General features: G+C 41.0%; 1 protein-coding gene across 1 annotated transcript in view; it reads right to left on the bottom strand.

Annotated features, from left to right (window-relative positions):
- ARHGAP42 (Rho GTPase activating protein 42) overlaps positions 1–8,482 on the bottom strand; it is a 148,211-nt gene extending 139,729 nt beyond the window's left edge. The window contains exon 1 of the mRNA XM_048294611.1: positions 8,329–8,482. Coding sequence (XP_048150568.1) covers positions 8,329–8,482 — 154 coding nt within the window. The remainder of the gene's footprint in view (positions 1–8,328) is intronic.
- Between the last annotated feature and the right edge of the window lie 4,219 nt (positions 8,483–12,701).

The following is a 12,701-nucleotide window of genomic DNA, read 5'->3' as shown; positions in this document are numbered from 1 at the left end:
AATTAATCTAATTATTACAGCAGGAAAAAAAAAAAGCTTAAATACATCCAGTTATCCCTTCTTGTGCACTTTCGATTAGCAAACAAAGAACTCAGCTGACTCAAAGGAAATGTCTTTACTATGAAACCCTACCCCCTGTATTGCTTGTTTTACCAAGGATTTGTGGGGTTTTTCCATGCATGGTGGTGAGATAGTGGCAAGGGTGAGGACATAGGGAAGAAGAGCAAAGATGATTTTTATATCTGATCATTTTCTAGAAGCAACCAGGTTCTTGCCCAGGTATTTCTGAGCAGAAAGCAGCAGGAAGAAGTCAGCATAAAAAAATTATATCCTTAGAAATCTGAACAGGTCAGCTGAATGACCACCTCATCTAAGATTTACTGTAAAAGAATTAAAAATTTGCAACTTTTTAATAATTCATTCCCCTATTCTTTTCCTAAGTTCACCTGTCCCTATCAACAAAAACAGAACAATTCTCAGTCATCAAATGCCTGGACAGCAGCTGCTTTTTAGGAACCAAAATGTTTCTCTTCCAAAGACAGAAGCATGGAAAATACTTGGAGAAGAGCTTTATTTGGTTCAAGGCAAGGTAGAGGCGGAGGAGTACTGCAGATGTGGCTTCTGCAAGAAGACACCAGAAGCTGATCTCCTGTCAGACTGATGGTTCCACAAGATCAAATCACAGAATCATAGAATACCAGGTTGGAACGGACCTCAAGAGTCATCTGGTCCAACCTCTTGGCAAAATCACAAATTGATTCTTCTTATTGTTACCTGTTTTATTTTTCATGATGTTTACTTTAAGTAAATGCTTTCACAGTAGAAAATTAATCCTAATGGTGATACCTACTTTAATTTACATAGTATCTTCCAGAGACCAAGAGTACCTTTGTAAACAGACACTACAATCCACATCTGGCAGGCAAACCTCTCTTTAACCAACCTGCAATTCAACTAACATCAGTAGTAGGAAAAACTATATGACCGAGGCATTGCAGCACCTTGTATCCTGCCTTGAATATTGAGCTAAAAGAAAAGACTTCTTAAGACGTACAGCATTTCCATACTGTTTTCCCATGTCAGAACTACATTAAGCAAAACACCAGAGTACAGTAACATGTTTAAGCTTTTGTGTCCTGTGAAATACAAGTCTGCATAATTCAGGAGAGGGAAGTGATTTAAATTGATAACTTCTGACTAATCTGGAAAACTACGCTGTAACATAGTTTATAACGTGCTGTGAAATGTATCTTTCTAATGAAAGCTATTTGCACTTCATAGGGTGCCAATGGGAGGTTACATTATTGCCCAACAGTACTTCAATTCCATATTAATATGGAAGAAGGTCAAGTTATTTTTCTTCAGTTTAAATATATACTTCATTGCTACTGCCTTTAAGATGCTGAGACTTTTTCGCCTTTAATGACACACTTGAGGAAGCCATAGTACTACATAATCAAAAGAGGACCATAACCATTGATTTAATGATTGATGTTCTCACAGAATATGAGGAAAGATAAAACTTATGAAAAATATTATGCTAGTTTTGTTTTCCCTACTTTTAGAGCTCTTGAAAACTTAAAAGTGAATTTAAAAAGGCATAGAAAAGAGCTACTAAAATGACCAAGAAACCAGAGAACCACTTAGAAGAGAGGATGAGAACAGCTTGTTCAGTCCAGCAAAAGGATGTGATTATTCACCAAGCAAATCCAAGTAAACAACAGTACAGAAATGTTGAGTGAAAGGAAAATTAGCATAAACAAGTTTGAATTTCCAGATTAAATTTATTTTTAATGAGGTACCCAACTCTCAGAGTAACAAGGTTCTAGAGCAGCCTTCTAGCAGAAATAGAAAGGATAAAAATTGTTTTTAAAATGGAATTTGACAACTAGGGATTACATTAGGTAATACTAGCAGGAGACTGGAATTAATAAAGTAAATCCATGACACCAAATTTCCTTATATTCCAGATTTATTTATAATTACAGTTTTGAGAATATAGGAAAAATAGAAAGACAAAGATATAGCACTGGCTTATTATTCAGTAGGAAGAAGGACTGTATTGTCCTCTGTATTTTTTTTTTCTGCAGAGGATGAATACGAAGTTATTTACTATAACAGGAAACTGCAAATTGCTGTAGCACTTCTGCCCACAAAAACCCAAGAGATCTGGACAAGTTCAGTGATCACAGCATCATATTTTCCATTGTAGTAAAGACAATATTCCTCAAGCAGCTGGTCTCTTATTAATAGAATTCATTTATCTTATTCATAGCAAATGAAGCACATAGTAGACAACAAGCCAACTGGCCCATTAAGAAACAGATTAAATTTGACCTTTTAAAGAAATCGGTTTTAAAATCCTAATTAAAAAAAAAAAAAAATCCACAATATTTTCTTCAAGCAGAGACATCATTTCGTATGGCATTTGAAACTCAAAACTGCTCCTTCGGTAGCCTGACATAATCCAATTACAAAGTTTCTCTAAAGAATACCAGTTTCAGTATTAAGGCTTAAGAACACCCATGTTGAGTCATTCAAGGTCTTTGTTAATACAATAATCATTCCTGACAGTATGGAAATTCACCTGCAGGTACTACTGGTTCAAAATGAAACACCATGTGATGGCAAGAAAATAATGCGCTCTGTAACAGTCCACTAGATCCTGGTATTTGTTTTCTTCACATATATTTGGCTAAAGATAATATGATACAGACTGCAGCTGCTTTAAACACTAGAGGAAGCAATTAAGATCCTTCTCTGGCCACCAACCAACTTACTGTTGGTACCTCTGCATAAAAGGCAGAATACTGATGGAATTGTTTTTGAAAGTTACATCCATAATCCACAGATAATGCAGACACCAGCAGAGGTTGCACAGGACCCTGCAAATGCCCATCAGAAGTAACAGAACAGCAATGGAACAGATAACTTCAAAAAAAAAAAACAAACCTAATGGCAATGAGTAACTTCCTTTTAGTGGGAAAAAAGAAAATGTAGTCTCTCACTGCAAATACTAGTTGTAGGACAGGGCTGAAGTAGGTGTGATGACCACATATATGCTCCATGAAGCTGCTGGTGACTATTGTGAATGCTTACTTACTAAATAAGTGGGAATCTGGGAATATGCCAGAACAACATAGATTATATGGTCTAGTTTAGTTAGCATCACATATTTATGTATACAAAGAGGGCAACATTTTTTAAAATTGGGAATAATATATTTAGGGACTAAGAAATGTAAGCTACATCTACATAGATAAAGGAGAAAGACTGCTATCAAACTTCAGCAATTACTACTCAATGAACTCAGTCTTGCTTCACTTAGAATCTGGAAAAGACATTGCAAAGACATAATTTCATGAAAATATGTGAGGCTAAGATATCTGGGAAAATGCATGTCTCTGGAAAGATATAAAGGTTTTGGTTTTTACATGAAAAAAAATCCCCAAAGAGATAAAAATATCCTAAGTTCTTATGCTGTAATCTTGTCCTTTTTTTTTTTTTTTTCCAGGCAACTAATCCCCAAAATTTCCCAATGTATAAACAGGTTCATCACTGTACTTTTATAATTAGGTTTAGTAGAGACGAGAATCATCCCTGAAAACCCTGAAATATACCAAGCAACTTAATACAGTCTTTCTTTGTGTGAAATTTCTATAAAACCTTGGTAAATAACACCCCCTTGCAACCCTTACAAAAGACAGTATTTCTATCTTGTTTCTCCTTGTGTCAAGTAGTAAAATAAAACTAACAACTGCTACTAAATTACAAAATCCTAAAGATATCTGCTAAACCTTATTTATATTACATGTATATATAACACCATAGCTCTGCATTACTGTTTGTATCATACTAAGACTTGAAAAAGTATAGTATTACTTAAAACAGCTGTAAACCTACTGAACTTTCAACCACTTAACCCAAAACTTAGGCAGTTCTCATCTGAACTATGTAAGTGAACTTGATAGGACTTACAATGGAGAGGGCCTCAAAAATCAGAGGGAGAAACAGAATGCTTCTGCACACAATGAGCCATAAGATCACCTGTACACGATGCATGTCACTTTTCTGGATTGTTTAATACAGTATTCATTAACTTTGGCAAGTCAGTAGTCCTATTACGGAAATTAAAAGCATATAAGTAGTTCTGTAATGGAATTTCCTATATAACCTATAGGACAACACCCTAGACTAGGTTGCTTTTTCAGAAGACAACTACAAAGAAATTTTAAAGTACATGACTGGGAAAAAGTACAGAAAAAAAATAGACCTGATGCTTTCATTGAAAACAACCTGCAATCAACAAGAAGGAAAAATATCAATTCTGCCTTAGGAGTCATTCTACAGCTGGACCTCACAATGTGAAGCATTTAGGAATATGCACTTTAAACACGCACCTGAAAGATCTATTAAATTAGGTGACTGAATAACTTACGAAATCAACTGTTACCTAATAATCAAGAAGGTCAGTTGTAACAGGAAACCATTTTTTCTAAAAAGTTTTTTACCCTCTTAATTCCAAAGTTAACAACAAAAATCCTCTTCTGAGTGCACTAAAAAACTGTATTTGCTTATATATATGCTTCTACTTAAATGTGCCTATACACAGGGCTAAATCTCTGTAAAAAGAAAAATTTTTAATATAATAGGAAAGTCTATTATATGCATAAACTAAATCTTTCAAGAGATACTAATGCATTTAGTACCTCAGCTGATTTGAAAAAGGAAGTGTAGTCCATCGCTATAAATACTAATTGTAGGACAAGGCTGAAGTAGGCATAATGGGCATATGGATGGGATGCTAACACCCAGCTAAACTGAAACATATCATCTGTGTTGTTCTGGGCTACTCACAGGGTCCTGCTTATTTAGAAAGACAATGAAACACTGCAAAAAAATGCTAGGAAAAAGCTGCTGATGATTTTATATCAATCCTAGCTTTATCAGTTCCCACTGCATTCACAACAATCAACTGCTGCTTCATGGAACACAGTATTACAGCTCTGCATGCTACTTTGGAAACCAGCACTCTCCAGAATTAACGCAGCAAAACCACATCAAAATAAAGTCTGACTCATTTTGGGACCACTCCAAATAAAATGCAATATATTTGCATACTACACTGAGCCTATTTGTTCTACCTTCAATTTATGTGGAATCTGTCAGGTATTTATAAACATTGCATTATTACAGTATCTTCAATACTTGATTGTGCAAATATTAATATTTTGGAACATTTGTAATACAGAAGTTCAATTCTACCTGAAAAACCATGCACATGCTGTCATTTCATTTAACGGAACTTATATTTAGCAACCTTTAAAATATTATTGTGTTTTCTAACTGCATTAAGTCAATTTCACTGTCTCTTCTCTATGAATGGTCAGGGATGACATGTTCCAAAACTCATTTCCATTGAAGCTCTGCAGCACAGTCCAGATTTTTTTACCCCATCAGAACTGATCCTACAAAATGATGTGTAAATAAAAATCCTAGATCATCTAGACATAAAACATGGTAAATAATGCCTGTTTTGCTTCTGGGCTTGTAGGTTATTAAATATTCAAAAATCAAATCAGAGTTATCACTAAACTCAACTACTTCACAGTTTGATTTTCAAACACAGTTAAAGAAATTAAAAAAACCGAAGGCTGGCATAAGTATTCCACACTTCACTGACTTTAAAGGTGAGTAGGAGTAGCTAATTTGCTTAAACAAATAAAATTTCTGTGCTCTAGAAATATACAATAGTGTTACTTGCTGTAACAGGTACACTGTTCTTGCAGCATCTACAACAGTCTGCAGAGAATAAGCTCAGGATTTCTAGTTTGTTGAGAAAAATCCAGACATTTCCCCAGTGGCCCTAACATGGGAATTAAGGCAATATTCTATAGAAGGCACAGTCATGAAATTAAGGGATTTGAAATGAACAAAAGGACAAAGATTTCCTACTATACCAGAACAGACTTTATTTTTCTAAGGGTAAAAGACACACAACATTCTAGATCTGTATACAGGATACAATAAGCATTGTGTCAAATAGAATAACATTTAAACGACAAGTTTTAAAAATCATGAGAACTTACAAATGAAGTAGTCATTACTTAAGAGAGAAATATTGTTCTAAATCCTGCAAGGACTCCTAAGCGTTCTCCCCAAAACGAATGGGATTACTCACTTCAGAATGAGGGTTCAAATTACTTCTCAAATACAGTATTTTTTCTACTGCCATCTGTCTTTGACACTCATTAAAGGCTTGGGTTGGAAGGGACCTTAAAGATCATCAAGTTCCAAACCCCCTGCCATGGGCCAGGACACCTCCCTCTAGACCAGGTTGCTCAATGCCCACTCAACCAGGCCTTGAACTTTTCCAGGGATGAGGCATCCACAGTTTCTCTGGGCAACCTGTTACAGAGCCTCACTACACTCACAGCAAAGACTTTCTTTCTAATATCCAATCTAAACCTACCCACTCCGTTTAAAGCCATTACCCATTGGCCTATTCACTGCATATCCTTGTAAAAAGTCCTTCTCTGGCTCTTGTATGCCCCCCTTTAGCTACTGGAAAGCTGGGAAATTTTTCCCAGAGCCTTCTCTTCTCCAGGCTTAACAGCCTCAAACTCTCAGCCTGTCTTCAGATAGCCTAAGAAGAAAGTTGTGTTTGCTCATATTTGATCTGGAACCTAAAGTGGTCAGTTCTCACTGCTAGTCAAGGTCAAAAAAAGTACTGATGTGGTATCCTAATCTGTCATTACTATGTGTGCATGCTATTTTATAGGACCAGGTTTGTAATAGTAAGTTTTTACTACTTAAAACAAGCTCAGACTTTCTGTTACACAAAGAAAGCTTCTTAGCAACAAGAAAGGCTTAAAGTACAACTACAACTTTTTTGCCTGAAAAAAAAAAATGTACCAACGAGTTTTTAGAGATATAGACAGACTGATACACACACACATAAGCACTATTTCTGTGTAATCGGTCATCTCACATCCTGTGGGCATGGGTCCAGGAATTTATTAAATCCAGTATAAACTCACATAAGATACTAGGCTTGTACCCAGATACTCACTAAAACTTTGATGTGTGCAGAAATACATGCATTTATATGAAAAAAAACTCTCAAAAAGACAGGAGCTGCTTTATGTAAATGCAATGCTGTAAATACACGGTTGATGCATGAACAAGTACAATTCAATCCTACTGTTGGGCAAATAAAATCCTCACAATTTTTTACCTCCTAGGTAAGGACACAATCTTTGGGTTTAGACTCTAGGTTAGAAACAGTTCTTAAGAGTTCTTAAGAGCTACAGAACTCGGAGTAATACCTGTCCCCTGTCCACATAACAAACGGTACTGCTACCCCTAACCCAACAAAAACCAGCACACCATGTCAATGTGGCAGATGTTTTTAAGGATTAAAGCGATTCTTTCCTTTGACTGTCTCACCTTGCAAAAAGAGATGTTGTAAGTTACTTCTCTGCTCTCCATGAAAACTTTGGGCAACAGGTGACTTAAAGTCTAGTTTTATCTCTTAAAGTCAAAAGTGACTTAAAGACAAGTAGATGGCAAGGTTTACAGGACGGGAGGACAAACCGAGTCTAGTGACGCTCCTGGGCAACTCCTAGCTTTCACTGTATGATCTTCAGAGCATGACTGCCGTTTTCACGCCCCAGAAAGTTGTCACTGCTCAACCCACAGACTTTTAAAAGCACTACACTGTTCGTGTTTATCTCTGCTCTCAGAACCTTTCAAAATACATAAAAGTTAATCTACCACACGAAGACGCGTGAGTATGGGGGGGGAAAGACAGAAACACTCCGTATAAATTCACTTCATTATCTTGCTTTGCCCACTTATTACGGACATCTTCGTTATCTGAAGACACGCAACTAGCAGCCGGCGTGCCGGAAGAGACCCCGCCGCAATACTCCACGCCTGGTCCGTACCGTACAGTGATCTGCACCGCGACTTTCCGCCCCAGCCCCGACCCCGGGCTCTGCCCGCATCCCCAGGCGGGACCACCTGGCCGGTCCGCGCCCCGGCGGCGCCCCCGCGCTGCCCGCGGTCCCGGCGGGGAGGGCGCGGCCGGGCCCCCGGGCCGGGGCAGGGCCCGCGCCTCCCCCGCTCCCCGGGGACACCCACCCGGGCCCGCCGCAGGCGAGGCGAGGCACAGCAGCGGGGAGCGAGAAAGGGAGGGCGCGGGGCAGAGAAAGTTGAGGAAGCGCCTTTCGGCGGCTGCCGGCAGGGGAGCCCGCGCCCGGCGCCCATTCAAACAAAAGAAGCCCCTTCTCCTGCCAGCCACCCCGGTCCCGCCGCCCGACTCACTTCGCAGGGCCCCGATGAGGAGGCTGCCGTCCTTAATCAGCTCCTTGATGAATTTGTTCGTCCTCTCCAGCTCGATCTCGTGACACTTGAGGCGCTCCCTGAAATCCGGGCTGTCCAAGTAGGAGTCACTGAACTCCAGCGTGGGCAGCCCCATGGCAGCGGTGGCGGCCGCAGCCCCCCGGCCGGCGGCGGAGGGAGGGAGAGAGGAACGAAGGGAGGGCCGCGCCGAGAGACGGCGCCGAGGGGAAAGCGGGGGAGCGGCGAGGCGAGGCGCGGCTGCCGCCTTCCCGGAGAGGCTCCCGACCCGCCGCACCGGCCCGCTGGCAGCGGAGGCGGCGCGCTCCGGCCGCTGTCACCCAGCTACATTGCTGCCCGCGGAGCACCGCGGGCTCCCAGCGCCGCCGCCCCTCCGCCGCTTCCGGCAGCGCTCACTCTTCCTCCCTGCCCGGCGCTAACTCCAGTGCGAACCTCCCCCGGCCCGGCCGAGGAATCCCTCCTCCTCCTCCCGGCGCGGCATGCTCACATGCCTGGGACGCGGCCCGGCAGTGCCCGCCCCTCGCTCGCCGCCCCTCCGCGCTCTGCCCTCCAGCGGCGGCCCGGCCCGGGGCGAGGTGGAGGGTCTGCGGGGCTCTGTGAGAGCCGGAGGTCGCCTACTCCTTTACCACGGGCTTTGGGACGCCCAGAGCAAAGTCGGGAAGGAGGATCCACCACCGGGGCACGGAGGCTCGGGGCCATTGCAGAGGATGCCCTGCAAGGAGGCCGGTTTGTGTCGGGGTGAAGCGGAGGGAGCGGCCGCGCTGCTGGGGCAGGACCGCTGCCAGCCCGGGGGCTCCTGCATCAGCTGGAGGAGCCGCGGGAGCCGGGGCCGGAGGCGGCCAGGCCGAGCGGGCCTGCTCTGGCAGCGGATCCTCCTGGCACCCAGCGCGGCCCCGGCCAGCCTGCCCCGTGTGCGTGTTCGGCCTGCGGCGGGGCAGCGCTCCGAGAGACGGGCAGAGACAAAAGATGGGAACATCCACGTTCTGCCATGGCACTTGGTTGCTATGAAGGGGATACAGCTGAGCCAAATCCATCCTAAAGATGAGCGTCAGGAAACTGCAAGCATGGTTTCTACAGCGAAGTTGGGTTCTTACAAGTATGTGGGCAGGCTTATCACAGTAAACAGAAACATTTTGGTTGATTCTTGTATGTTTATCTGGAGTGGTTTATCCAGGCATACCGTGTGAGTATGTAAGTATGTATACAAATGTGCATACTGGATTTGAGGAGACCTCTCTCGACATCTTCAAGTCGGCAATAACTCAGTTGGAAACAACCATCAAGGCATGGCCATGAAGCAATTGTGCTTCAAGACAGCCCACCACTTGCCAAAAATAGCTTTCAAGAAGACAGCCATGGATACAGTCCTACCAAGTCATTCAGTCTCCATGTTTACACAGTTGAATATGAAAGTGGGGCAAGGCTCAAAGCTCCTGCATGTGGTAATTCCTTGATATAGTTTGTTTTTCACACTTCTCAACTGTTCATCAATGCTTACTTCTTTGTAATCACAATAGATTTTTGTGAGTGTCAAAAACGCAGAAGAAACACTGCAATTTCTAGTAATACAGCCTGCAGAATTTGTTGAAGTGAAAAAGTAATAATTCTGTTTTTACAAGGCTGAGACTTCCTCAGGACAGTATCAGAGTTAGCTGTCAATGTTGATACTAATAGACCTATTGAAGTCTCTTTTAATTCACAGGGATCACAGAACTCTGCTCCTTAACATGTTTCCTATTTTTTGGATAATAGGAGGAATAAGACTGAAAAGGGCTGCTTACTTCCATGCTTTTGCAGGCAGTAGCATGCAATTTCACTTGTAGACTAATAAACTTCATATAAAATCCAGTTGAACTACTGGAAGGATGTTCCAAATCGATCTTTTTTTTGACTTTTAAAAACCTAATTTTCAGTCTACATATATTCACAGAGTCATTTTAGGCACAGTTGTTCACCCTTCAGTGTCATCTGCACCTGAAAACATTCTTTGTCTTCTACCGTGTTTATTCTTTGATGTAGTTTTAGAATGCAATAATGTCATCTCTAACTCTTCCATACAATACCTAAAATAAATCAAAGCTTTCTGTCATAAAATAAAATATTAATTTCCTTCTTTATTCTTGTTGTTCTTGTCTAGATCTCTAAGTTTGATTTGATCCTACTTCATCATGGTTTACTGAAATTATATGCAAGACCTTGTTCAGTCACATTAATGACTATGTTACTGAACTAAACACCTTTGATGAAGATTGCATTTGTCTATTTCACAGCAAAATTACTACTGTACTTCACTAAATCTCTTAGATCTTTCTTTTTTCTGCCTTCAACTAGCAGATTCCAAAGTGAAAACAGAAATACTAGTTGGTCCCAAAAACATGTACTTAGCATTTTAGTTCAAAGCAGTTATACTGGTAATCAGGATGACTAATTTTTACTAATGTTCTCATCTTCAGAGTTCCATAAGCACATTGCTGATTTTGGTGTCAAGATCACAATTGGAAATATTAATGAGACCAATACTAATAGCATATTCCCTCCATGTAACTTACCATTATCCATTTAACTGGTTCCATGTTTCTCAGAATAATCCATATCTTTCTCAGCCAAACTGAGAGTTTCTCAACATACAGTGTATCAAAGGTCATGTAAAACTTCTACTAGTTCACATGTACTGCTGTTCCCTTTTCTCAGCAAAAACCTTTCTTTTTAAGGAAATAGATTTGTTAAGAATTGTCTTTGCTTCATAAAGCAGTATGTGGCCAAATGAACACCCAAACCTGCATTATCTTCCACCAGCAAAGTTTTGTAGTTAACCTGTTGTCTTGGGGTGACTTTATGATGTGTCCCCTATCGCTGCTCTATGCCCAGAAATTAATTGTGTGCCTTTAAACTGAACCTGAGAAGGGGGAGAGGAAAAAACCGAGTGAACTTTTCAAAGCAGTTGTTCAGGGACACAGATACACACTCCTCTGCTTCTGCGGAAGAGGGGTGGTTGTAACTTGCCTTCTATCAGAGGATATTTTTCCTCCAAATTTGTCCAAACCGGCACACCTGTGAGCATTTATGGCTGCATCTGGAGGAGGATCTGGTAAATGGGGGATCTGGCACGCTTTCAGAGTTCAACAAAAAAGTCTTGATGGTAAGATAAGTCTTAGGGTGTGTTCTGTGTTGGAGTTAGGTGGGACCTTGTAATTTGTTGCTTTCTAAAGAGAACAAGGTATTTGAAGATGTGTTTGGGGAATGTAGAGGCCCGAACTTTATAGTGAGCAGGATCGAACTGTATTTGGTTTGATTTCTTTTCTTTCCCTTAGAAGATTCTAGCACAGTGCCCTGATAGAAACAGTAGGTTTCATAACTTGAAAAGATGGGAGAAACTGGGGAGAAGCCTAAACTTTCCAAAATAGCATCTTTCTTGTAAGCTAATAATATGCTAGAAGAGGGTGAACCATATTGAAATACAATTTAGACACCTAAGTAGGTAGAAGCACCAGTCCTTCAAGTAGAAGGCTCTAGTAAATGAGTTAGCCTGATGTTATTACTAGCTGTGAAGAGATGAATGAAAAATGAGACACCTTTTTTTTTTGAACCCCAGGGATCTTTGTTCAGTTTCATCAACTTCTATGTTTGTTATTCTAAGCTTATTCTGATATCTTACATGCTAATGAGGTCAGATCAATTATTGTGGATTTCTCCTTCATCTTAAATGTAAACACTGAACTGTAATTTCCAGTCAGTGGCCCTAGTCTGACTCTAGAGGATACCTCAGGCTTATTTCTAGGTAGCCTGAGAAGAGGAAAGGAGAGGCGTGTCTTGGTACTGCTTACAGCAACACGTCCCCTACTCGTAGTGTGAGGAGATGGCTGCACATGCAGTCCCCAGCATTTATGGCTCTATCCTGCTCTATTAGGTGCTATTAATCTAGCAGTTAATGCAGACAAGGACCATGAGTGTCTCCTATCTGCTGGGGAATATTTTAGAATAGAGACTCTGCCAACTTCCTTGTTATTTCTTCTGCCTCTATGTACACAATTATGGGAAAATTACTTATAGAGCTTTGTAGCATTGCTCCGTCTTCTGAAAATTGCTGCTTTCCCTTGAGAGACTGTGGGGTTATAGGCAGAAAATACAAGTCCTCTTTAACTGCTCAAATGTACAAGATTGACTCTGTACCTATCTAGCATAGAAAATATTAATAGAATAGAAAACCCCACGCAAGCAACTGTTTACAGAGTATTTGAATTTGTTTTAGTTCTCTAAAGAGCTTGTTTTACTTAAGTTTCCCACTGGTTTCTTCTTGGGAATTGCCAAGATTCCCAGGAACTCGCTAGGGTAAAATC

This window comes from Corvus hawaiiensis, chromosome 2 (assembly GCF_020740725.1).
Source record: "Corvus hawaiiensis isolate bCorHaw1 chromosome 2, bCorHaw1.pri.cur, whole genome shotgun sequence".
Taxonomy (NCBI): Eukaryota; Metazoa; Chordata; class Aves; order Passeriformes; family Corvidae; genus Corvus; species Corvus hawaiiensis.
This window is presented reverse-complemented; position numbering and strand designations above follow the sequence as displayed.